Source organism: Punctularia strigosozonata (assembly GCF_000264995.1).
Source record: "Punctularia strigosozonata HHB-11173 SS5 unplaced genomic scaffold PUNSTscaffold_4, whole genome shotgun sequence".
Taxonomy (NCBI): domain Eukaryota; kingdom Fungi; phylum Basidiomycota; class Agaricomycetes; order Corticiales; family Punctulariaceae; genus Punctularia; species Punctularia strigosozonata.
Window position 1 is genome coordinate 1,889,775 of NW_006767436.1, and position 25,343 is coordinate 1,915,117.

General features: G+C 51.9%; 10 protein-coding genes across 10 annotated transcripts; 5 read left to right on the top strand and 5 right to left on the bottom strand.

Moving 5' to 3' along the window:
- Positions 1-2,025: 2,025 nt before the first annotated feature.
- On the bottom strand, positions 2,026-2,688 carry PUNSTDRAFT_51446 (uncharacterized protein). The gene is made up of 5 exons (XM_007382312.1): positions 2,651-2,688; positions 2,456-2,540; positions 2,386-2,397; positions 2,303-2,338; positions 2,026-2,249 (listed from the first exon to the last, which is right to left on the bottom strand). Exons 1-5 carry the CDS (start codon positions 2,665-2,667, stop codon positions 2,214-2,216), a joined length of 186 nt encoding a protein of 61 aa, XP_007382374.1. The 5' UTR covers positions 2,668-2,688; the 3' UTR covers positions 2,026-2,213.
- A 518-nt stretch (positions 2,689-3,206) lies between these two features.
- On the top strand, positions 3,207-4,617 carry PUNSTDRAFT_100706 (globin-like protein; the record flags this gene model as incomplete). The annotated part of the gene is made up of 3 exons (XM_007382313.1): positions 3,207-3,392; positions 3,445-3,905; positions 3,963-4,617. 3 exons carry the CDS (start codon positions 3,207-3,209, stop codon positions 4,615-4,617), a joined length of 1,302 nt encoding a protein of 433 aa, XP_007382375.1.
- Positions 4,618-4,763: 146 nt separating this feature from the next.
- Positions 4,764-5,682, top strand: PUNSTDRAFT_64332 (GINS complex Psf3 component; the record flags this gene model as incomplete). Its single annotated transcript, XM_007382314.1, has 7 exons — positions 4,764-4,811; positions 4,862-4,930; positions 4,992-5,050; positions 5,107-5,250; positions 5,313-5,358; positions 5,418-5,550; positions 5,609-5,682. 7 exons carry the CDS (start codon positions 4,764-4,766, stop codon positions 5,680-5,682), a joined length of 573 nt encoding a protein of 190 aa, XP_007382376.1.
- A 220-nt stretch (positions 5,683-5,902) lies between these two features.
- PUNSTDRAFT_132929 (uncharacterized protein) lies at positions 5,903-6,414 on the bottom strand (the record flags this gene model as incomplete). Its single annotated transcript, XM_007382315.1, has 3 exons — positions 5,903-5,944; positions 5,996-6,129; positions 6,189-6,414. The coding sequence occupies 3 exons, from the start codon at positions 6,412-6,414 to the stop codon at positions 5,903-5,905; spliced, it is 402 nt and encodes a 133-aa protein (XP_007382377.1).
- A 149-nt stretch (positions 6,415-6,563) lies between these two features.
- On the top strand, positions 6,564-12,602 carry PUNSTDRAFT_119725 (beta and beta-prime subunits of DNA dependent RNA-polymerase; the record flags this gene model as incomplete). The annotated part of the gene is made up of 17 exons (XM_007382316.1): positions 6,564-6,748; positions 6,799-6,958; positions 7,011-7,327; positions 7,387-8,221; positions 8,280-8,501; positions 8,553-8,806; positions 8,869-8,882; positions 8,937-8,954; positions 9,010-9,030; positions 9,084-9,364; positions 9,412-10,817; positions 10,868-11,744; positions 11,793-11,921; positions 11,971-12,040; positions 12,090-12,247; positions 12,300-12,401; positions 12,460-12,602. 17 exons carry the CDS (start codon positions 6,564-6,566, stop codon positions 12,580-12,582), a joined length of 5,172 nt encoding a protein of 1,723 aa, XP_007382378.1. The 3' UTR covers positions 12,583-12,602.
- A 115-nt stretch (positions 12,603-12,717) lies between these two features.
- Positions 12,718-14,612, bottom strand: PUNSTDRAFT_100714 (uncharacterized protein). Its single transcript, XM_007382317.1, has 7 exons — positions 14,214-14,612; positions 13,963-14,164; positions 13,719-13,912; positions 13,151-13,667; positions 13,070-13,094; positions 12,917-13,007; positions 12,718-12,867 (listed from the first exon to the last, which is right to left on the bottom strand). The coding sequence occupies exons 1-7, from the start codon at positions 14,605-14,607 to the stop codon at positions 12,734-12,736; spliced, it is 1,557 nt and encodes a 518-aa protein (XP_007382379.1). The 5' UTR covers positions 14,608-14,612; the 3' UTR covers positions 12,718-12,733.
- A 3,766-nt stretch (positions 14,613-18,378) lies between these two features.
- PUNSTDRAFT_85265 (pre-mRNA branch site protein p14) lies at positions 18,379-19,344 on the bottom strand. Its single transcript, XM_007382318.1, has 4 exons — positions 19,288-19,344; positions 19,060-19,236; positions 18,835-19,009; positions 18,379-18,780 (listed from the first exon to the last, which is right to left on the bottom strand). Exons 1-3 carry the CDS (start codon positions 19,306-19,308, stop codon positions 18,836-18,838), a joined length of 372 nt encoding a protein of 123 aa, XP_007382380.1. The 5' UTR covers positions 19,309-19,344; the 3' UTR covers positions 18,379-18,780; position 18,835.
- A 1,502-nt stretch (positions 19,345-20,846) lies between these two features.
- On the top strand, positions 20,847-22,195 carry PUNSTDRAFT_63844 (uncharacterized protein; the record flags this gene model as incomplete). Its single annotated transcript, XM_007382319.1, has 6 exons — positions 20,847-21,029; positions 21,114-21,445; positions 21,488-21,665; positions 21,720-21,737; positions 21,788-22,014; positions 22,072-22,195. 6 exons carry the CDS (start codon positions 20,847-20,849, stop codon positions 22,193-22,195), a joined length of 1,062 nt encoding a protein of 353 aa, XP_007382381.1.
- An 873-nt stretch (positions 22,196-23,068) lies between these two features.
- On the bottom strand, positions 23,069-23,643 carry PUNSTDRAFT_85267 (uncharacterized protein; the record flags this gene model as incomplete). The annotated part of the gene is made up of 2 exons (XM_007382320.1): positions 23,069-23,432; positions 23,490-23,643. 2 exons carry the CDS (start codon positions 23,641-23,643, stop codon positions 23,242-23,244), a joined length of 345 nt encoding a protein of 114 aa, XP_007382382.1. The 3' UTR covers positions 23,069-23,241.
- A 239-nt stretch (positions 23,644-23,882) lies between these two features.
- PUNSTDRAFT_125518 (uncharacterized protein) lies at positions 23,883-25,236 on the top strand. Its single transcript, XM_007382321.1, has one exon. The coding sequence runs from the start codon at positions 23,940-23,942 to the stop codon at positions 24,852-24,854; it is 915 nt and encodes a 304-aa protein (XP_007382383.1). The 5' UTR covers positions 23,883-23,939; the 3' UTR covers positions 24,855-25,236.
- Positions 25,237-25,343: the final 107 nt, after the last annotated feature.

Below are 25,343 nucleotides of genomic sequence, written 5' to 3' on the forward strand. Positions count from 1 at the left end.
GTCGTCCAACTCGAATGCCGAGTCCTCCAACACCACCGCACGGCGCGGCCCGCGCTTTGCTATGGGCGGCGCATCTTTCTTGATGGCAACCGCAGGCTCAGTGCAGCGCCCTACGCCCTCTCCCGCAGCTCCTGAAACCAGCGCCTCTGAGATGCCGGACTCTGGCGCGTCCGAGGCGTACACTGACTTCGATGAAAGTCCGGGATTGGAAGCAGAGGAGACCTTCGCCGATGCGGATGTTTATCTTGAGCACAGCTCTAGTACCCATGCTTCCTCGCCCAGTGCAAATAGGAAGGTGACTATCATGCCACAACGCACCTCGCCGCTATCGCCAATGGCGGAATCCAGCGCAAATATACCTGGCATTAATCTTGTTCTCCCGACACCGCCCCGTGATAGACACATGATCGCAACTCAGGATACGCGGAGAAATCATAGTGTCACGCAAAGGACCAGCGTATTGAACCCAGGAGCCCCACCTAGCAGAGGCTTAGTGGATAGCCAACATCACCCGAGCAAGGAAACACCTGCCCCTCTTGGGCGTGGGTTTTTTGATAGTCATCGCCCTCCGCGATCATCGCAGGCACCCAGAGAGCGTGTGGGGAAGGACAAGGAACGAAAGCTCAGTCCCAGCCGAGTAGGATCCCCGGTCATGATGTCAAGCACGGTTTCGGTGAACAATCATGGGGAGAGAAACCTCAAGCGAAGCAGCAGCCACAGTCGTGGACCGGGTGAAGACAGAAATGCGAGCTATGCGCACCTGCCCCCTGGCACTCGCACACGCACTATCCTTCACGTCGGAGGCAACGACCATCGCGCAGCAGTTGTTGTGCCTACTTCTCCGAGTGTCCATCGCAAGCACAGCAGCTTCGACTTCGAACGGAGCGGCGGCGGGCGCAAGGTCGTCTTCCAGGAGCATAGCGAAGGAGAACCCAGCGAGAGCGGCCATGCAGTCGGCGTTGTCCGAGCCGGTGTCAAGGACAAGGCATCGTCCACCGTTCATTCTCGGAAAAGCGAAGGCGTCCCGCGTACTTCCAAGCAGCAGGCGCTTTTGCGTAGCAACAGCGATCGAATATCACCCAACGCAAGAGAACGCGCGGTCTCCCCCAATAGTACCGCTGACCAAAGCCGGGCACAATCCTCGAGTTGGGGTCGTTCCTCGTCGAAGACTCGTGGCCCTTTGCTGCTCCCTGCATTTTCCTTTGAACCGGCGGCACCCGCCGTATCTGGACCTAAGCCTCTGAGTAGTCGCAAGGGCCCCGCGGATGTAGCTGCAAGTAAAAAGGCCAAGGTCGCCTCAATCGAAGAGGAGGAGCCCGAAGGCGCAGGCAGCAAGCGCCGCGCGAAGGGAAGAAGTTTGGACCTCCCACTGGGCTTAGCGTGGGCGCCGTCGCGGATGCGCGAAAGCACTATTATGCCTCTCGGGATCGGCGTGGGCCGGCGATGGAAAGGTGGTGAAGTGGATAACCGCGTGGAGGATAATCGAACGGATGAACTGGAGGATGAGTCTTCTTCCGCGATGCCCCACCTGTCCTCGAACACCAGCCGTCGCTATGTCCAACGATCGCCTGCTCCGCCCTCATCGTCCAATCCACGTACCGCAGCTGCTGGACGGAAAGTCGACCTGCCGCTGTCGCTGTCGTGGGCGCCGAATAAAGTACGAGAAGAGGCAATGCTCCCAATTGGTGTTGGCCGAACCCGTTGGAACTCAACTGCACCTGCAAAAACAGGCGTCGACGAGCAAGGAAGAAGGCTACATTAACGTGTGCCGGTCCTGCCTCCGAGCAATACCTGTCTTATGTTTTGATGATGCTATGCTTATCTTTCTACACCATTCATCTTGATTGCTTCACGTCACTGTGTTTATCTTCGGCTAATCTCTGTTCATGAGTTTATGTGGCATCTCTACCCTTTCATGCTTCATGTTCATGGTTCGCATTTATCTCTTCAAGTAACGATAGACACGTAGGATCATACCTGTAAGACCGCGGATGTTACAATAGTCTTCAATAACCTTATAATATTGTGCATTTTCTGGCGACCAGGTGCAACAGACGAAGAATGTTTTGTGCCTTTGCCTTGAGGCCATGCGAATCATAGAGCATATACGACATGATTTGCGGTGAAGCGTATAGAGCGATGCAGCGACTCTCGCCTTGCGAGAGCATCCATGGGGCAGCCCCCTCCCCATCCGATGGAACATGTTAACGGCATTATGATGCTTCATTTGCGTCCCTCCGTGATTTCCGCTAAGGGTCGTTGTGAATGACGGTGATCGTTCGTCATCGTTCTAGAGACTCACCGAACCGATGAGAGCGAACTTGGCATTGCGGCGGAACTGCGAAGCCAATTAGCCCAATCCGAGGAAACCGTCTGGATCCAAACCTTGGGATCAACCTGGGAGGAAAAGATTGAGCGGCGTTTATTCATAAGCAACGAAAAGTTTAACACGTACGCCCTTCAGAGAACGCGTCTGGTGTGTCTTGGGCTTCTTGATGCCATTACGGTGGGCCTTCTTGTTCTGGTTGTGATTGGTATGGCTTCATCGCGAAACGTGCAGGAATTTCCAATGGAGTAGCGACCGCAACACCGCGCGAGTGCAAGACCTAAGTCAGAATGTGACACAGAACGCGAAAACACAGGAGCGTACTTCTTGGACTTAGCCATGGCTGGGTGATCGTTGCTTGAGGGACGGGACTGAGTCTAGGACGGCCAGCCGGATTAGGAAGGTTGTGGCTAACTGGGCAGTTTTTCCACGGCTGCGCCAAGGCGTAGAGCGCGCGATCCTCCTGGGCGAAACGCTCGTGTACTATCTTGAGTTCATTCTGAAGTCGATGACTCCCCGGGCTCTACGCTGAATACGCAAATGCAATCTTGTTACATGAAGCACTAGAGTTGCGATTGAGAAGCTGTGTCGAACTGGCAACTGACGTCCGATATCCAGTTGCAACCTGCAGCTATGTTTGTCTCCTTTCCGCCGGTATTCGCCGCCAATGCCGGCAGGTCCGCCCTAGACCGTCTACTCTGAGCATTTGGACGACTTCGATGGGACTCTGGATGTTCTGAGATGGGCGAGACCGGGACCCTATGATCATCCAACGATAGATCGCGGAAACGCATTGCACGTCCTGTGGCTCCGGATTCGTCGGTGGAGTACGGATATAAAGTTGTTCAGCGATTCGTGGAGTGGTCCCTACTTCCTCACCATGAGTTCTCAATCCGTCTCCGATCTCCCGCATCCTGGACCTTTGACCGAAGAGCAACGTAAAATTATCAGGAGCACCGCGGCCGTGCTGGCCCAACATGGCTCCACTATCACCCGTCACTTCTACATAACGATGCTTGACGAGAATCCCGATCTAAAAAATGTCTTCAATAGCTCCAAGCAAATGGTATGTAGGGTTATGCTCAGTGTTCCCCATGAAATGCTAACGTGACATATAGAAAGGACATCAGGCGGATGCACTCGCTGCTGCTCTTTACGCATACTCGGTGAACATCGATGATCTTACTCCACTGCTACCAGCTGTCGAACGAATCTGTCACAAGCACGCATCACTACGCATTACTCCGCAGCAGTACGCGATCGTGGGCAAATACCTAATGAGAGCGATCACCGATATCCTCGGTACGGATATTTTTGCGGGCGAATTGTATACTGCGTGGGAAGTCGCCTACTGGCAGCTTGCACATCTGTGTATCAACCGCGAAGCCGAGCTTTATGAAGCCGCAGGTTGGGTGGGCTGGAAGGAGTTCACAGTATCCAAGCGCGTGCAAGAATCTCGTGATATTACGAGCTTCTACCTGACGCCAAAGGACGGTAAACCGCTGCCCCGATATCGTCCTGGGCAGTATACCGCCGTACAGAAGTACGTCAAGGAGCTCGGATTGTGGCAGGCGCGACAGTAAGCATCTGTTGATACCGATTCATGCCAGTTCTGCCTGATTCATTTGCTGTGAAGATATTCAATTTCCGATGCGTATACTTCAGACCATTTCCGGATCAGCGTCAAGCGAGAAGCTGGACTACAAGCTACTGTTCCTGGTTCGGGGCAGGTCGACACTACCGATGTTGCCCATCCCGGGTGGATATCCAATTTGTTACACGATACCCTTCACGAAGGCGACGACATCACCGTTGCAGCGCCATTCGGAGACTTCTTCCTTGACGAGAAGTCCACTGCTCCCGTAGTTTTCCTCGCCGCCGGTGTAGGCCTCACTCCACTTCTCTCGATGCTGAACTCTATCTTCTCTGGACAACCATCTCCACCAGCTGGACCGATTTCCTGGATACAGGCATCTCGCTCGCGCGCGCACCATGCCTTCGAAGCACATGTTCGCTCTCTGGCTGCAGTCAATCCCCAGCAACTATCCATTGCATTCTTCTATTCACAACCCGAAGACACCGTTCACGAGACGGACCAGTATGTCGCTGGGCGGATGGACCTGAGGTCAATCAAAGCTGAACTCCTCCATATACAAAACTCAGACACCAACTACTACATATGCGGACCGGGTCAATTCATGACAGATATGACGAGGGAGCTGAAGAAAAAAGGAGTGCAATCAGCCAGGATACATGCAGAAGTATTCAGTGGCGGCGGATTCCCGCAGTAGAGTACGCAATACGATAGCTCTCGTATCGTATGAAAACACTGGGAGTTGCGTTACATGGAAACGCGAAATGTCACATCGCGTGTGGCGTGACACTTTCGTGTACACGTCTCTCTCTCTCTCGGTTCGAATATCTGAGTGCCAGTCCGATGGAGGACGACTACTATTCAGTTGATGCTATTCTCGCCGAGAATCAGGTACATACAAATGGACGGGAACTGAACATATGTTCAAGCTTTCTAACTAGAAAATCCAATTGACTTTCAAAGTCGATGTCCCCGACATGGGGCATTTAGATGGAGGAAAAGAGCGTGACGTGCGTTCCAAAGCCTTCGTGAACGAGGAAAGAGAACGAACTGATGGTTCTGGTCCATTAGATAAAACCCTTAAGCAAGGTGTCCATCCCGCTCTGGCTCGCGTATATTCTCATCATGTCGTGCGTGCTATCACAGACCTTGAGACATTGATATTTCTTTACGTCATCGTCTATAGAGACTATGCCGACTTTTCAATACCGCCGCCATTTAGTTCGCGTGTCCGAAACGCTTTAAATGCTGAGCCCAAGAGCGTAAAGCTTTCCGGCCTCGTGGGACAGGGAGGTTTGTGGTACGGGTTTGGCAAGATGGTGATGCGATTGTAAGCCTCGAAGGTTTCTTTCCCGTTGAGCGCCGGATCACGCGCTGTTTGGCTCGCCGTAGGCTAGACGAGCCGTCCGCGGATGAGATGTCGACGATACTGACCAAGGTTAAACGATGTGTTCAGTCAGCTCTTCGTACCAACGCTGATCGGTGTATACAACATAGACATTCAAGGATCGGCTCATAGAAGTCATCGATCAGGCCCAGCATTTTGGTGCATTGGGCACAGGGAGTGTGGGCGGCGGCGGCGATCTGACTCAATCGTTCAGGGAAGGGCTGGACGGGACCGAGCGAGAACGTCAGCAACCTTGCTTTCCGTTACACCAGTTCGCTCATGGCTGTCGATATTGCTACAGTATTCGCCCTCGCTCAGCAGAGTGCAAAGAACGCGAAGCGGTGGTATGAAACAACAGATCGAGCGAGGAAATAGCACATTCGTACGCAAGCAACGTTGTTGAAGGGAAACAGCTTTATTGTGTGAAGCAGGTGGCGAGGCTTGTGAGTTACTCGTTATCATATCCGCTGCATGCCATGAGCATAGGGGACAGACCCGGGACTCGAGTCGGGTACACTCCCGTGGCGTGCTGTAAGGTCCGCTTGTGGGCCCGCATGAGAGGAGCCTATGGTCTGTCGCTGGTACCACATATCGTTCACGGTTTCCTATTTGCGCCCATGATCTCATCCATAGTTTCCTGCAACATGCGTATGTTGGACACGTTGACAAACGGCCACGGGCAGCGTACCTTGGACGTGACGTCTATACCCGCCGATTCGAGCTGAGCTAAGGCTGTTATGATTGCTTGACGAACCTCAGGGTCGCGGCCGATCTTGAACATTTGCATGGGGGACGGAGGCTTTCCCGCGTCGAAGCCAAAACCTATATAGCATCAACAAACAATGCTTGATGGCCTCCTGGCTATTCGAATGAGTGCACACCCTTCTCCTTCATCAGCTCCAAGAGCTTGTTCACCGCGGCGATTGCTTCGGGATTGTCTGCTATCTTTTTGTAGATGCTGGTGGTTCTGAACTGGGCAGCAGCCTCTGCTGCATTTCCTGGAAGATTCCTCACATATCGGACCTGGTTCAGAACCGTTCTGTGAGGCAGAGCGCGGGCAGTTGCACGCAACGGGGTCCAGCAACGGAAAACGGCGCCAGGTAGCATGACCAAGATGAATATTGCACAGCCACAGAGACGGATCCTCTTCGTCGCAAACTTTCTGGACCGGCAGGCTCTGTGAAGAGTCGGAGCCGCAGACCGAAGCAAAACGTTGGCTACACATCTGCGGACGATCCTGAACAAGCCTTGTGAACATGAACATTGCGCACTCCATCCCGTCCGTCGTGCAGAGCGTCTCCTTCTCATTCCTCACCGCCGAAGACATCCGACGTATCTCTGTCAAGCAGATCATCAACCCCATCCTCCTTGATGACTTGAACCGACCAAACATAGGGGGACTATATGACCCCGCGCTTGGACCAAGCGAAAAGCAGGACATGTACGTCAACGCTGCGTTCCTTGCAACTTCAGTAAACTGACTGCACACAGATGTACTACTTGTCGGCTGAACTACTTCACTTGCCCTGGCCATTATGGTCATATTGAGCTTCCTTCTCCCGTCTTTCATCCCTTGTTCATGACGAACATGTACCATGTTCTCCGAACGACATGCCTCTTCTGTCATAAATTCAAAGTCGGTCCCACCACGGTAAGCGCCTGGGCTCGCAATCGTGCATTGATTCCGTCTGACATTCTGAAAGCTCTGTGTATATGCGGGAAAGCTTCGGCTCGCTGAACATGGCCTGTTGGTAGCGGCGAAAAGCCTCGACGATCTTATTCCTCAGAAGAAAAACAAGGGTAGCGCCCAGGCGGACGGGGACGAAGACGAAGATGGGGTTATCGAATCAAGCGAAGACTTCGCGAAACGTGTAAATGTGTATGTCGATCTCCAACTTGCGCGAGCCTCCAGTAGCAAGAGAGACGACTACAAGGATGGACTAGTATATCAAGCTCGCAAGGACCTCATCCAAGAATTCATCCGCATATCGCAGCTCAAAAAGTGTATGAATTGTGGCGCGTGAGTCTGCGTTAAGCTAGCGGCCTCATGTCTGTGTGTCTGAACAGTCTGCGCGCAAGGCACGGATATACCTTCCGCAAAGAAGGACATACTAAAATCATCGAGTACGACCTCACTCGTAAACAAAAGGAACAGAATATCGCATCGGGAAGGCGCCGACCAGATGTCCTCCATTCCGTCTACCATTCCTCCAACGCACACTTGAAGGAGACGACTGGAGACGACTCCGACGTGTCTATGTCTGATGCAGAGCCTGCGGGCGACCCCACGATGTCCGACGAAGACCAGGAGATGGCCAGCGTTGAAGACGAGAACCTGCACCAGATTCCGACAGGACCTGCCAAAGCAGCCAATGGGACCATCAAAGGCAAACGTGGGCGCAACGAGCGAGTTATGGCGCCAGAGGAGTGCCGTGCTCATCTACGCCGGCTGTTCAGCAATGAACCAAAGATGTGCTCGCTGATCTTTGGACGGCACGGACCATTCTCGAAATTCCGACCGGATGGGCATGCCACTGCGTCTGCGGATATTTTCTTCATGGATGCTATCCCTGTCTCGCCAACTCGTTTCCGCCCACCAGCGAAGATGGGAGACACCCTATTCGAACATGCACAGAATCAGCTGCTGACGCGGGTTCTCAACACGTCATACAAGCTACGGGATTTGACTAGAGACTTGCGTGCTGCATCTGTGAAGAGCGTTCAATACGATGAAGCGACTAGGCGGAGGATACTCGGCGCGTTGTTAGACGCCTTGGTGCAACTTCAAGTAGACGTCAATAGCTTCCTTGATAGTAGCAAGAATCCGCAGCCTGTACGACAAGGGCAATTACCTCCCGCCGGTGTCAAGCAAGGCCTCGAGAAGAAGGAGGGCTTATTTCGACAGCATATGATGGTATATGTCCTACTTCCTCTTTTTTCTCACCGTATATTGATATATCAACGGAATCAAGGGCAAGCGTGTAAATTATGCTGCACGATCTGTTATTTCTCCGGATGTCAACATCGAGCCGAACGAGATAGGAATCCCACCCGTGTTCGCTCGGAAGTTGACATTTCCTGAGTCGGTCACCCCAGCGAATGTGCACGAAATGCGTCAACTCGTTATCAATGGTGCGAGGGCATACCCTGGTGCTACGATGGTCGAGTTCGAGGATGGACATCAGCAATCGCTTGTGAGTGATATGACTCTCCTCCCCGCCCAAGCTCTCTTACCGGTGCTCTAGGATGTAATGTCCGTCGAAGCACGGACTGCTCTCGCGAACCAACTGTTGAAACCCCCAGAAGGCGAGCGCAACAGCTCCAAGCATGGTCTATATACTCGAACCACAGCTGCAAACAAGAAGGTTTACCGGCATTTGCGAGACGGAGACGTGCTGATTCTGAACCGCCAACCAACGCTGCATAAACCGAGTATGATGGTGCACAAGGCCAGGGTTCTGCGAGGCGAGAAGACCATACGAATGCACTACGCGAATTGGTGATTTCCGATCAGCTCGTACAGTATCCCACTCACTGAGCTTTGGTTCGTCAACTATACAGCAATTCGTACAATGGCAAGTTCGTCCTCTGCAACTTGCCTGGCATATAAACTGATCCACGTTGTTTAGCCGATTTCGATGGCGACGGTGAGAAACGATTCCACCCAGGTCATGAGCGACGCATATTGACAATGACCCACAGAAATGAACATTCATTTCCCCCGTGATTATTCTCCGATCCTCGAAATCCCTATGGTTCGCTCATCCTCGTCATAGAAAATCAGGTTGCTCGTGCGGAGGCCATGATGATTGCCAACACAGACAATCAATATTTAGTGACTACATCAGGTAAACCCTTGCGCGGTCTCATCCAAGATCATGTTGTTGCCGGTGTGTGGATGACGTCCAAGGAAGCGTTTTTCACGCGGGAGGAGTACTTCCAACTTCTCTACGGTGCTCTCCGTCCAGAAGAGGAGGGCGGGCATATCACCGGCCGTTTGGTGACTCTGCCACCCACGATATGGAAACCTAACGCGCTGTGGACAGGCAAACAGATCGTACGTCTTGTGCCATTCGATCACTATCTTCTCTGAACTACTGTCAGATTTCGACGGTGCTCCTGAACATCACGCCGAGTAATGCACGTGGACTCAACACAGAATTCAAAGCCAAAGTACCGGGGTATCTTTGGGGCAAGGATTCGATAGAGGAGGACAAGGTCGTCTTCGTAGATGGCGAATTACTTTGCGGCGTTCTGGACAAGTCTTCCTTCGGCGCAAGCGAATACGGCATGGTCCACTCCGTCTACGAACTTTACAGCTCTGAAGTCGCCGGACGGCTACTCGGTATCCTCAGTAGACTGTTCACGAAGTTCTTGCAGCACCGGGCATTCACCTGTCGAATGGACGATCTGACGCTCACTCCTACCGGTGACGCCAAGCGCAGGGATATCCTCCAGAATGGGCGCAATCTTGGGACGGAGGCCGCTATGGAGAATTTCCCCTCGCTCGTGCAGGTTCCTCCCGTGGACAAGCCCGGTGCTCTGGAAAGTCTACTCAGGGAAGTCCTGCGAGACGATAGTAAAATGGCTGGCCTTGATGTCACGGTCAAGACGAAGTTGGCCACCCTCACAAAAGCGATTGCGGATGCGGTTATGCCTCGCGGGCTATCTCGCCAATTCCCTCTCAACCATATGCAAACGATGACCTTATCAGGAGCCAAGGGTAGTGCCGTGAATGCGCAGCAAATTTCGTGTGCGCTGGGTCAGCAAGAGCTCGAAGGCCGTCGCGTTCCGGTGATGATCAGCGGGAAGACGCTACCTTCTTTCAAAGCTTTTGAAACCAAGGCCATCGCCGGTGGTTACGTTGCTAGTCGTTTCTTGACCGGCATCAAACCCCAGGAGTTCTATTTCCATTGCATGGCAGGTCGGGAGGGTTTGATCGATACAGCAGTCAAGACATCGCGGTCTGGTTATTTGCAAAGATGCCTGATCAAGCATTTGGAAGGCCTAAAGGTCCACTACGACTACACCGTTCGCGGTAGTGACGACTCCATCTACCAGTTTCACTATGGTGGTGACGCTCTTGATGTCACGAAACAAAAGTATCTCTACCAATTCGACTTCACATCGCGGAACGAGCTCTCCCTCATTAATAAGTATCAACCTGGCCGAATTAACCGTATCGTCAACGACAGTGACGCTTTGGAATACTCCAAGAAGATTATTAGAAAGTCTGCTCCGAAGCGTCACAAGTATGCGCCTATCTTGAGCAAATTCAACCCTTCTCTATATCTTGGTGCGACCTCGGAGCGATTCGCTGAGAGCGTCGAGAGCTATCTCAAGTTCAATCCTCACGGCCTACTCAAATCAAGGACGACGGAGAATGCCGTTGAACTCAGACGCCGTCACCCCCTGCTCACTAAGGATCGGTTCCGTTTGCTCATGAACGTGCAATACATGCGCGCCCTCGTCGATCCCGGAGAAGCCGTCGGTTTATTGGCATCTCAAGGGTGAGTGTTATAGTGCCCAAGTTTCGACTTTGCTCTGATTCCATGTACAGAGTCGGCGAGCCGTCCACCCAAATGACGCTAAATACGTTCCACTTCGCCGGCCACGGAGCAGCCAACGTTACACTTGGTATTCCCCGCCTCCGAGAGATCGTCATGACGGCGTCCAAGCAACCGAAGACACCATCCATGATAGTGCCAATCCGGCCAGACGTTGGGGATCGCGAACTCGAAACCTTCTGCAAGCAGGCCAACCGTCTATCGCTATCTCAAGTCATCGATGAAATCACCGTCACGGAAAAGCTCGTCACGAATGGGAAGGCTCGACGGAAAGAATTCAATATTCGTCTGGCTTTCTTCCCCCGGGAAGAGTACGAGCGTGAATACCATGTCTCACCACCAGAGATTCTAGCGGCGTTCGGCGCTCGCTTTGCTCTGATACTGAAGAAAGAAATTTTGACCGAGATGAAGCGGCTTGACGCAGACTTGAAGGGTTTGATGGCGGCGCTCGGCAAAGGAAAAGCCGTCAAAGACACCACCGGAGCGGACGCTGCTGATAATGATGACGATGTTGATGAGGGAGCCAGGGGAGGCAATAGGGGCGAAGACGAACGCAGTGAGATTGGAGACGGAGACGCCGAGGATGCCAAACATGAACGGCAGAGGAAGGAGCAATCCTCTTACGAATCCGATGGGGGCGACGACGACCTCGATGACGACGTGGACTATGGGGCTAAGGGGATCGCGGAAGCTTATGCGAATGTCGACAAGGAGATGGAGGCAGAAGAGTTAACGGATGCTCAGCCTGTGGTATTACAGGCGAAGAAGCTCGTGAACCAGTCTAGCGCTGTTCAGGACGAATTCAAGCGTACTCTGAAGTTCGCAAAATCCCTGAAGTTTGATGACAGTGGATGTTCGCTCGAACTAGAGGTACGAAGCATGCATTTCTTGCAGGGTCGATGTTCATAGTCCTGGCAGTTTGAAGAGGATATGCCGAAGCTTCTACTTGTCGGTGTTGTTGAACGCACGTGTGCAAAAACGATTGTACGGGAAATTCCGGGGATAACAGAATGTTTCAAGGGGACGGATGCAAAAAAGAGAGCACAAGTGCGTCGCTCTTTGCCATCTCATTTTTGAGATATCAATGACGCTGTAGATCACGACTAACGGCTCTAATTTCCGAGGAGTATGGGAGTTCTCTGCCTTGTCCGAGGTGTCGATCATCGGTAAGGACCCGAACCATTTGCTCTGCAGCGATCTCACCGATGCGAACAGATCATGACGGAATATATTCGAATGATATATACGGATTCTTGATGACTTACGGCGTCGAGGCTGCCCGATCTGCCATATTAAGAGAAATATCAGGGGTCTTCGATGCCTATAAGATCGACGTCGATGGGCGTCACCTGGAATTGATCGCTGACTACATGGTGAAACTGCATTTATCAGTCCATTGGCCATGTACTCAATTTGAAGTCATAGACGTTTGATGGCGGATATAAGCCTTTCAACCGCAAAGGCATATCGACACACAGTTCGCCGCTAATGAAGGCATCTTACGAGACCACTGCTGCCTTTCTCTCGGTGAGCGCTCCTCGTTTAGAAATGCTCACAGTGCGATCACCGCTAACGATATCCCCAGGATGCCACCCTGTATGGAGATTTCGATACTTTGACATCCCCGTCAGGCAATATCGTCCTTGGCAAGCCGAGCACAACCGGAACAGGGTCATTCGATGTTATTATGCCTGTCACCGTATCATAATGTTGTTGCTATCATCATCCTTGCTGATCTTGGGGAGCCTCGTGCGCTGGCTCAAGTCTGACCCAAGCAGGAGTAAGCCCCCAATACAGGATATAGTCCATATCGACGCGCTGCTGTTACTACAGGCAGGGTCACAGAGTCCTTACGATGATTATATCAATCCCTGTTTCTTCAAATCCTCGTAAGTCTTGCGGTTGTAGACATTTCCATCGTCGTCCTCCAACTCTTCCATGGTTTCTTGCTCAAATATCTCGTTTCGACCCTCTCGTTTCAGTCTTTCCGCCACTAGGTCGGAGCGTAAGCGAAGGAGCGAGTCTGGACATTTTTCACTTACAAGCTAACGCGTCCTCGATCCGAGTGATCTCATGGAAATGTTTGGTATTCGGCAAACCAAGAGCTCTCATACCAAACGCATGGCGTGACTCCTATCAGGGAATGAAAACGCACGTGTCAACAGTCAAGATCACGGTCGTGCACGAAAGCTTGCCTGGAAGTGGCGCTCGAAGTTTTTCCTGTGTTTCCAATGAGCATCCGCACCTCGATCAACATGACCTGAGGAAAGACGTACCTCCCCATGTAAACATGATCAGAGCAGATCTCGCAGCGGTACTCAACACCGAGGCCATGCAGCTTATATAACCAGTAAGGTATAGGCTTGCCGTCCCAACCCAGAGGGAGCTTCAACGGATTGTATATGCGCTCTTCTTCTTCTTCTTCCTCCTCTCCTTCCGGGTTTGTGTCACCCTTTTTGGTAGGCGCCGGAGCGGACTTCGCCTGTTCAAGTAACTCCTGCTCACGTTCACGAGCTGTGAGAGAGAACTTGCGCTCTACGTTTGACTTCGTGTCATTGAATGTTAATAAGAGCTCTTTGATCATGGAGCCACAGAGGTGCGTCAGCAGAGCTATTGACCGAAGCCTGGTTTTCCCTGGCGCAACGTGCCCATTTCCATTTGCGGTAAGGGATGCCGGTCCGTTGGGGTTCGACGGCGGGGGTTCAGATGTAGCCTGCTTCGTCGTTGCCTTGACATGCTTTTTTGAAGTGAGGTGGGCGTCGTAAACAGTTTGTTTTGAATACACCTTCTGGCCTACGGCAACGTCAATTCCGGAAATAATACAAGATATAGGTAGATACTCACAAGCAGCACACCAGATGCCTTCACCACCGTTATCGACGGCAGCTTTGGCCTGGTCTTTCCAGCCACTAATATCTTCGGCCACCCATTTCTCATCGAACTCCAACGCCGACGCGGATTGCTGGCCCTCGACGTCTACGAGTGGCCTTGTCCGTTTGGTGAAACTGAGCAGGTAGCTGTGAAGGTCTTTGATATAGCTATATGTGCTAAGTCAGAATAGTTTCAGAAGGGAGGTGGTTGTACACACTGCTCATAGTCCTTTCCCGCTCTGACCTCTGGAGAGATTTCGTCATGCAATGGCCTCTCTTGTACGGCCATGAGAACATCCAGGTACTGGAGATACGCTATTCTTTTTCCAATACCCTTGATGTTGTTGTATGCGGTATGGTTATCGTACAGGTCGAGGAATTTGCCATACGACTCTTCGCCTGAGAATAGTAGGGAAATGGCTGACGAAGAAATGTCAGACGCACTACAGAGAAGATTCAGGCTGCTCACGATCTTCTTCCGCAGAATCGGCATCCTGTTCCTCCTCCGGCTCGTCTCGGAACGCTGCGAGCTCAAGCTCGAAGCCACTTGGCACCGCGTCCGGGTACTTGACGTAGTGCTCCTGGACCTTTTTCAGGCGGTCATAGAAAGCGGACAGGTCATCCGCATTACCAGATCCAGAGAGCGAGTCAATCTCGACTTTACGGGAATCCTGGTCCTCGTAAACGTTGTGCAAAGTGGTGCCACGGGCGGTGATGCGGTCGAGTATTTGGGATGCCTTGTGCTCTACCTGAAGCCGAGACTCATGCGTTGGTTGTGGCCTGGCAAGGATGTTATAGAGCGTCTTCTCAAGGTGCTCGATTTCCTCGTGCGTTTGACGCTGTATCTCGATTATCGAGTCCATTGTTCGCCAAGGGTGTCGGTGCGGAGAACAGCAGGGCACCGCCACTTATCAAGTTTGTTCTTATTTGTCCAATGGCCACGCTCTCATCCCATCGAATGCGAAGGTTCAACATCATCCCGCAGTGTCACTTCATCAAGCTGACTTACCTGTGTCTGGTCTCCAATTCCAGATGACTCACGAACGCGGCAATTATGTTTTTCCGCTGGTCGCGGTGCGTACTTGCGGCTATCCTTACGCCGCATGCTCGGAGTATTGGCAATTGTCCCACAGCTTTTCTTGGCTATGCGTTCATTGATGTGACGCGGGTTGTCTATGTCAGTACTTTGGACTGCCCTCCCGTAGTTCCGCCCCCACCTCCCACGTATGCTCGTCCACCACTTTCGGCGACGTGCTCTCTTACCTCCATTTCACATTTTAAACGATTGCCTCGGAAGCTTTGTCCTTCACCCTAAGAGTTACACATCCTCAACTCCGTTGATTCCCTAACCTCTGCTAAATATGGTATTGATGACCGCGTACGTCAATCAGGATGCTTATAGCGGTGAATGCATTGCTTATTCAATTCATGTTCTCAGAGCATAGTGCACAAACAAATCTGGTGTCAATTGCCTTCGGATTATCATGGTAATCAATAGACTCGATTTCCATCTCAGTGGAAGGGTATCAACTAACGTGCACACGTGTCCGTAGAGGCCACTTTGCCAACTCATGCACTGATCTTAGAATGTTCGAAGTATGCGATAAGCATGGAATTTAGGTAGGCCAAGATTCGCAGGATATAACCCTGAGGAGTCAAAATGAGAAGATATGAGGACGGAAAACATGGCCTGTAATACATAATGTTTGACTGGAACTGTTGAAGCCGCGCGTCCTTATATCTACACATAAGTAGTATGTGATCAATACCGGCTATGGGATCGCAGATATATCAGACAAATTCATATCCCTCCAATCCTGACTAGAATTGAAACATGATTGGACCGTGCATGAACTGCGAACACGGCAGGAAGCAAGAGAGTATACGATGCATTGAATTATGTACTGGCAGGCGGCCCCAATGCCGTCATTTCGGGCTGATGCGAAATAAAAATGGACCTGGGGCTTTCAGGCGGCGGTGGTTAATAGCCACCTGTTAACCAACGATGAATGGCGTATGCTCAGACGAGACGGTATCTGAATCTTCGACTACACACTGCGAGAAGCATCGGTGCTTCGGATGCAAGATTAGCTATGACGTTCTTAAGATCCCGCGAGATGCGTTTTTTCAGATCCGCGAAGGTGATCAACAGCCTTCCGTCGGAGTATATCGTTTTACCCCCCGTTAAATACGGAGAACGTGTAGGGTAATGATGGAGGTGCAGAAATAGACCTAATGTCGGTCCGCGTCCGCTGCGAAGTGTGATGGCTTCACATCATCGGAGTTAATGAACGTCGGGGAACTGAGCAGTGAAGATTGTACACAACGTGTTGGGGGATCAAATATTGGGTGCTGTGAGGGCTACAGAAGGTGGGTCAATGACTTGAGGCTCGTGTCAAATGGAATCTGGGAGTGTGCCCATTCGCAGAAATCGTTGTAGGCTCCACAAAGTGACCATGGTAATCGAACAAACAACATCATGCACAGTAACTCAAAGTATTCAAAGATTGATTCTAGGAGCATCCATCGTCTCCAGCTTATGGTGCAGAGATATTCTGAACGACGTCTAGGCCAAAGAGGGTGACGACGACGTGATATATGATGCCAATCTCGACCTCTAATTTACACGGCTACGCTGCGAAAAACATGGTCAATTATCCGGGAGAAAACCCCGGTAAGAATCGTCGCGTTACCAGCTGCACAGCCAGCAGCTAGATGACACCGACCCAAACGCAGCCTGCCGCCGGTTGGAATCTGATACACGGCCCTTCCGTTCTCAACGTCGTCTGCTGCAGCATAGATCGTTCCTTAGGCTCGCTCGGCGGTTACTCGTTCAGGAGGAGCAAAATCAGGCACGGCGCTTGCGGGCAGCAGGCTGTTGAGAAGTTGGCGTGGAAATCTGAAGGCGCCGGAACTAAGGCGATGCCAAAGCAAGACCGCCCACGTCCGATTCGTACATACCACTGGCGGCCCGAGCGACACCTATAGGACGGATTATGCATGAGACATTGCACAGTGCTTTCACGGTACACTCGCTTATCCTGACCCAGCGTTGAACCGGGTAGCCGCAGACGACCGCCGTGGCGCAATCTTGTTGGCGGATGTCCCCTTGGGTGGGAGAGCTGTGCCACATTCAATTTCATGCATTCAATCAACGCACGGCTGGAGTTTTATCACCCTAGGTTCAAGACGAAACACGTCAATGAGAGCCTATGATGGCTTAGATATTGCTATGGATATTCTTCGGAGCATCAAGCTATACGAGTAAAGCCTCAATCCGGAGGTCATCGAACATATAGCCACAGCTTCGTGTCCGCACCACAGAGCCTCGGGCATGTCGGGTACAGGTCTATCGACCATGGAACCGATCCATTGCTCTTGAATCTGCCGTTTCGCACCGCAGATAGAAATCCTCCGTGACGGTGGCATTCGACTTCCCAGATCTCTCTCACTAAATGCGATCTGACATCTATGTGGGTGTGATTGTTATAGCACCTCTACGAATCATACTTCCATCCTAGACTAGTAGGAGTCCTCGAGACCTTCCACACATGAAGAGCCCACCCGTGATTTGTGCGACTCTTTTCTCTCTGGGTGGTCCTTTCTAAGGGTGCATACGTATCTCAGCCACGCTTATGATGCCCGCCTTTACTCTGAGGCTCTGCGACTCACATGGGCCCTTCTTTGCAAGATTACATATGATCCTATCAAGCCGTCGATGCCGCTCCCCTAGGATCTTGAGCACCCCTGGAACCGGACCAAAGTCCCATCTCTGTTCATGCGCATATTGCCGCGTAACGTTGCATTTGAGGATATCGCCAATGAACACGTACCGCAGTGACCCCATTGACGACTGGGAGCCCGAAGGCTGTTCATGGCAATTCTCTATTACCGCTGACTGCTACTCCGCTGGACTCGTCCTCCAAACCTTCGCAGGATACCGCTCGCTCCGGACTGATGGTGGTGGTAGTAGACTGCCGAGGTTTCCGTATAAATGCTCGTTGCGAGCTGCTACCGATGCAACAGCTCGCTCAACCTGTGTATTCCTTGTCTTTTAAATACGGCAATGTGTTGCTATCGCAGGTGGGTAGCATCGCAATCTTTTATCCTGAAAAATGTCGTTGTCGCTGTTGTTCAGCTTCGATGTCCAACAGGGTCAAAGAAACTTACAAACGATGCGGGCATAACAGAAGTCTGGTACTGTGCTCCCCCGCCTGCCACAGATTCCGATTAATGATGTACCGATTGCTGGCCAGCCTGACCAAGAGGTAAAGACCGCCAGCTATACGATATAAGGAAGCACTTACCGTATTGCTGCAGATAGATTGTGGTTCCCGTCGTTGCCGCTTCAGCGCCGCGCATGTGACGCCGTGTGCCCATTGTGCCCAGACATGTAATCAAATGTGCGCTACCTGAGTTGCCTCGATGCTTGTGATGGTTTTAGGTGTTGACGATCACTTAACGGCACAACTGCCATCATGCAGTCATACGTTCCCTCAGATATACAGTACGTCGACGGTCCACGTTTCGCTTTCAATATCACTGGAACGTGTGGTGACATCACGTATTCCGTAGCGCCGCAAATCGACGCATTCTGCCCTCGATGCCAAGCCGCCGGCATGCGCTAACCCTGCGTTCCTTGACATCAATCGATTCGTCCACTTGTCCGAGTTGCATATTTCGGCGTTGCTTTGGGAAACGAAGTTCCAAGCAGTATTACCGTACTACACACATCCGTCCCCAGTTTCACCGCTCCTAGACGTAAGCCACTTGTATACTGCGCTCCCAATTTGACTGCTCGTTTATGTTGTGGGCCATGCTGAAACCTCGGGTTCCGAGCGTCAACACCAGACTCATGGAGCAGAGTAGCGCGGTGATGTTGCCGTCCATCCTCGTCATGAATTGATTCAGCGAGAAGGCGATGTGAGCAGGGTTGCAGCACCACGTGTTCACAGTTCTGCAAGGAAAGCCACGAGCACAGGCAGATTGCAGCCCGCCTTATATGAATTGCAGGCGAGATTCAACCAACAAACGCCCTACGACACTGACGGGTTAACTACAACAGGCATATGACATTCGATGAACCGAACCTCAGTCAGAATCCCCTATATTATGCTTCTGCTTGAGTTGCGCTAGCTCCTCTTCCCTCCTAGCCAAGTCGGCCTTCGCCGCCGCTGCATCTTGCTTGGCAGGCATATGGTATAGAACAACAATATAGCGCTCTTGAAGATGGAATCCATTAAGATGATCTAGAGCGTTCTTCGCCTATGCATACAGTAAGGTGCATGCGGGTCAGTCGTAGTTCAAGCACATACGTCCATAACATCATCGAACACCACGAACGCGGTTCCTCGCGTCTTTTGTTCATTCCCAATTCTGATCTGACGGATGCTCCCGTAACGACCGAACAAATCGTAGAGATCTTCGCCAGTGATAGCATAGTTCAGGTTCTTGACGAAGAGGATGCGATTCGCTCCCGGAGGCAACTTCGTCTACAAGTTTCGGGTAATGCACACCATCAGAGTTCGGAGGTGTGGACTCACTGCAGGCCGAGCCAGAGCCATAGCTGGAAGCGCAAAAGTTGGGAGTGACAGTATGAGTGAGGCTTGAGCGCTTGAGCGCTTGAGCCTGAGAGCACGGGCGTCACTCTGGATGCGTCACGACTCACGAGCACATTTCCCACTGCTATTTTATCACTAGAGGAAAGGGCTGTCTCCCGCCAATTCACCTTCGCTTGCACTTCCCTTGTGTAATTTGCGACGCGATGGTATACTCAATGTGTATACATAACAACAGGTAAATATCAATGCACCTTAGGATGGCAGCCATTCCTAGTCTTGACCCATCTAATGCCAACTTCGGAAGCATGTGGCGTACGGTACATCATTCTGCAGATTGCTATTCTGCTTAGTAACATACGACAAACCATGTAAGTATACTCAGTAAAGTCTGCGTAGAATCGATGAGCATGTTTGCCGTTTACTTACGCTCCGTTTTGAATCGGAGAATCGAACCGGGCGTAACACAGCCACAATTAGCGATGTTTACTAATTACGGGCAGGGAGATACCAGAGCAAGCCTCAGGTAATTTGACCAGTGACCAGCGCTTGACTGAGTCCTGTACCATCGATTCTCAGTGCACGCTCCCACATACATCCCAGATGTAGTCTATGTGGTTACATTCTGTCGTGGTGCCGCGGACGTGATGAGCTCGTAACTATGCACCTGTAGCCGCGTCAATCAATGAACCCGAGCGCGTTCTCTCGCACGCGACCGACGCCTGATTCTGGAAGAATCAGATGATTTGACTCTGCTCGCACACCATAAACGGTAAGACTGTGAGACAAACCTAACATAATAGAACAGGGCTTGCCATATGAGGAGGACAAAAGTCAAGAACTGCCAGAATCAGGGCAGAATCAGGGCAGAATCAACCCTAACCGAACGGGGTCTTAAGCCTCGAGTTTGGTGCGAGAGCGGATGAATCGCTGATTACGACATCGGCTTTCATCTCTTTTTATATATGAAAACCTCGGATCCCAAGGCCGACATGCGGCCGGGCAGCGCATGTCGACGACTTCTTCACACCGTTGCCTGCCAGTCATCGGGAAGTCTCAGCGCATACTTACTCTGGCAACAGTACGTCCTACCATCGTTATCAGCTACAAGTCGTTCTTGCTTTCACGGTTTCACCTCGATGCCTGATCCATTATGCGCCCCAGACCAAGCGCGGATACTGCTGAAAGGCAAGGCGTCAGTTGAAATGTTCATATAAGATCTAGCTTCTTCGTGTGAGTCATTATGACGAATCTGTCTCAATCTATTGCCTTCGGTGTCTTGCTTTCCAAAAGGCCCCGCGCCGTTCTTCACTCCATGATGATCAGCCAGGCATCTGAATACGTATACACGGCGCTCGCACGCACCAACGCGGCCCCCTCTCTTGCCTTCACCATACTGGCGACGGTCAGCTCAACGTGGTACAACTACGAGCAGCGAGGCTAGTGTGCGGCGTCAAACTGAGATGACGACCATGACCAGTCCGCCCTCGTTCTCGGCACCATCAAGTCCGGGCTGGTTGTCGCGACCGCTCACCCAAAATACCATGCTTACCCATCATCAGTACAACCTACTGAATAATTCTGGCAAGGTTTGGGCAAATCTGGAGGTCTTCAGTAGGGCCCGAGACCCCAGATATCTGCCCGACTTCCTCAGTGGGGATCCGATCACAGGTTCAGTCCACCTTAAACTAGACAGACCTGATTCCGTACGCTCCGTAAAAATCTCGGTGAGGCAGATAACCTCAGTTCTCTGTTTCACGCACTCGCTCCGGTCGCTCATTGACTTGCCTATATCACGTACGAAAACATAGGTTATTGGCCAAATCGGATCATTCACAGTAGACAACGCCACAGCCTTCGAATTCTTAAACGTCTCTCAGACTATATGGACGGCCAGCGCTGATCCGCCAATTGGCAAGGGGAACAATACCGGCAAAGTGCAAGATCTCGTCGGCGAACATACCTGGCCATTCTGTATCAGTCTTCCGAAAGACATCAATCTCCAGGTCGATGCCGTGTCTCACACCTTCACACTTCCACCAAGCTTCTTTGAGACGGGGGCAAAAATAAGCATCCAATATGAGCTCGTGTGTACAATCGCGCGTGGACGTTTACGCATCGACAGTAGGCGAGTCCGATATTCGTATCAAGTCATGTCGAATCGTTGAACCCCCTCCCTTTCCAGGCTCGGGACTCTCATCGGCTATACACCCATCATAAGGCCTCCACCGCCATCAGCATTGAGACAAAAATCATACAGAGATAACAAGCCTCTGGTAGGTCTACGCGATTGCCTTGGATGGCTATCCTTGGCTCCGCTCTTTATTACACATGGAGGCGGAATAGGGCACGCAAATTGCACGGTGAGCTCAGCGAACATCATTTGTCGGTGTTACGGCTGACATAAATGCACGTAGTTATCGATCGCCAAACCAGTAGGCCCTGATACGATGCGGCCTTCATTAGTTGACCACATCCTTGACAGCTATTATATACGCGCGGAACCGTCATCCCTCTATTGCTGAATATCGAATCATCCGCAGACGAACTAGTAGAGCTTCTGGCATCACCGAAGGAGATAGTCGCCAATCTTGTGAGGTACATACGGCATCACCCGGATACGCAGACGACGGATGTCAATCGAGTTGGCACTACCAAAGTTTTCCAAGAAATAATCGGAACTGCAGTATGGTGGCTACAACAGGATGAGATGTATGATGGCACTAGCGATCACGGTCCTGGTATGGAGCCCGTGATGTGGATCGACAGGCAGTGCCGGCGGACATTGCAGGGAGAGATCCGCTTATCTCGGGACCTGAAACCCAGTTTCTCGTTTGCTCACCTGAACCTTCGTGTATGTCACCATCGATGTACTTCTACTGGAGTGCGCTGATATTCTTGCTTATAGTATGCAGTGGAATTACGGCCCTGGAAGCTGCCAGGGCTCGTCTATACGGCGCCCGTGGACGCAGCCCCGCGCCCAACATCGTCGTTGACGAAACTGGCCTCGCTTCCCGGCATCACAGATAGTTTTCGATCATCGAAATCGCCCGTGGGGCTCCTACTTCCAATCCTACACAAGCGCCGTTCATCCCTAGGATCTGATCCCAGCGGTCTTTCGATGACGACCGTCTCTCATGCGGTCACCCTCGGCGCGCTGAAGCGGAGAAATACTGCCATGAAATCGGGCTCGACAGCTGCGTCGTCTAGTTCGGAGTCCACACCAACCGTGCCGCAGCCCGCCCTCAAAACTATATCAGACGCAGGGCCGATCCTATCTCAGCCCGTGGAGATCGCAACTATGTATGCAAAGGGCCCGAAGCCCCGATCCTACGCTCCTGCCACGAAGCCTCCGCTCGTGCGCTCGAAAAGTGCACCCCGAAGTGCTTTTGTGACTCGTGTCCAGTCAGCCATGTCTTCATGGTCTCTGGGTGCCGCATCAGTAGCTCGGGTATAGCTCGGTTGTGTTTTGTAGCTACTAGCCAGGACACATCCGTGTACCCTAGGACCCGCCAGCCACTGCCACAACAGCAACTTATCACGTCTGGGAATATGCATTTTATTGCGTTCACAGAACCGAGTATCCGTTAACCTATGTATTTGTTACTCGTGTATATATCTCGCGTCTCTCTAACATTATAGAATCATTCGCAGCAAGCGGATCGATACAGAAGATATGCTTTGGTGACAAGTGTAAATATTGTTCTATATTCCAACCTTCATGTGCCATCGCGCGAGGAAACACATAAGGATGCATAGCAACGGGTCTTGCAAACAGGATTCAATGTAATCAATGGTTACTCTGACTGCACGATCACCAAAAGAAAAATGCGGTCTTTGACGAAAATCGAAGACAGGGTAGAATCTGGCTCGCTGAAGCTTGGGAAGCATAGCATTATGAGCGGTTTCAGCCAACCCCAGATATCTCGTCTCACGCCTCTACCATCCTTCAGATAGCCTCTCCACGGCCTTGCAATCTGTTACACCACGCACGCACACCCGTGTGCCTGCCTGCGCGTCATCCACATCGGGGACGATGCACTTGATATCTTCAACATTGGGGCAAGGACAATCCACCGGATGTTCTACGCAGACCAAAGTTTCAGGACAAAGATATGAAGAGCATTGCACTGGAGTACGCCGGTGAGTTAATGTCCTTGACGCAGCCCTGTGATCGGACAACGAACCATTCTCGCTCTGCGCAGCCCACAAACTCTCGCCTGATGGCCTATGCTGCTGTTGCTGATGATGTCCACCGAACATTTGCTCAAAGAAGTTGAATTGCGCGAACGCAATCTGGGAGCATAAGAATCCTAGCAGAGCAACAAGGACTCGCAACATTCTGCTAGCGCGGTAGGCTGCGGTAGGTGAATAGGATCTGGATCACGTGTGGATACGTGTCCTGACCATGACGACTATTTGTTCCTGTTGTTCGCCGGTTGAACTCACGCGTCGACCGCCACAGACGCGTCGCGGACCCACCCCCTGTGAGCCCTTATTCATCTCGGCGCGTTCAGTTGCTCACAAAAAGTTTAGGATATCAGGATAGTACACCAGGGCTTACGCAACCGATACGAAGGCGCGGTCCGGTAACGTAAAGCCTCGCGCCCCGCTTCACATTGCCTCAGAAGTTACCAATGCCGCTCCAGCCTCGTCCGCGCGCAGGACCTCTGCAAGAACTGCCCTTGGAATCATTCGCTCCTGTTGCATCTACGTCTACATCGAGCACGGACACCGGAAGTGGACCCTCAACACCGTCTTCCTCACGCAAGCGTCGCAGCGAAGAACCACTGCTCCCCGCCAAGCGTCGTATCCTCCATCAGGAGGGCATCTTTCTTCCATCCAAGCCTGTCAAGTCGCCAGTACGTGACCACCACACGGTTATGTGGTCCCGATCTGCCGCACGTCACTTCGAGGCAGTTCTAATTGGCTCAGACAGCCCCGCGCGACGGCTTGATTTCGGACCCCCAGAACCTGATCCCGAGAAATATCTTGCCGGATTGCACACTGCCCCTGCCGTCAGCCCTGTGATTCCCCCAGTCATGCCTTCGACGCGGCAAAGTAGCCCGACCACCTCCTCAAGGTTGTCCCCCTCCCTAGAAATCATACCCCCGTCCCCGCGTCCAAGTGCGGCAAGCACTCCTACCGATATGCGGTCGAGCCACTGCCCCATGACATCCTCGACTCCTTCTCATGTCACGCCGAAGCCCTCGCTACCCGCCATCGGAGAATGGGGGTTTGCTGAGGAGCATGCATGGCTACCCCTCGCCATGCCCCAGATACCGGAATCCTTCGCATCAGCGATACCTCGAGTTCCCCGGGCATGGTCTCAGCACAATCCAGGGTTCACAATATACCGAGATCCCATCACTGTCCAGGAGAGAGCTGAGATAGACACCAGCACTCCTTTGCAAATCATCCCAAACCGGGAAACTGATGGGGATCTGGACAAGGAGAACCTCATACCTCGATGCCCGTCGCAGAAGTACCACCTGACGTCAAATCATGGTCATGCAAAGCAATCTGAAGCCGAACAAAATTCGATGGGTTAGGAAGAGGAGGTAATGCCGAGGCAGACATCGGGCAGTCGCTTGTCCAGTTGGCCGCTCATGCACCCTAGCTCCCGTAGCGCGCTAAACAGCCCTGCTGGTCGTCATTCAACGCTAGGGCCATGAATATGGCTTCTTCCGCCACTGCGAGTCGTATCGAAAGGGTGTTGCCAGAGTGGGTGAGATATTACGATTGGCGCTCAAGTAGTTTCTAAGTGTCAAAGATGGTTGTTGCTCGACAGGATTTGAGGTGTATATGACAACGCGTTTGTTCGGGACGCCGTCCTGAACGTTGCATGCTATAGTGGATACGGTACCTGACGTATACTTACGTACCTTCAGTGATTTCAGTATGGGTATGGTGCTGCAAAGTTGACAATTCTCGCACGCATGTAAACCTCACTTGAGCACACCGGAAACAACGGCGCGATGACAATGATATAATCCGTGGTACGGTATTATTGCTTATCATAGACCATGACATGCTTCACC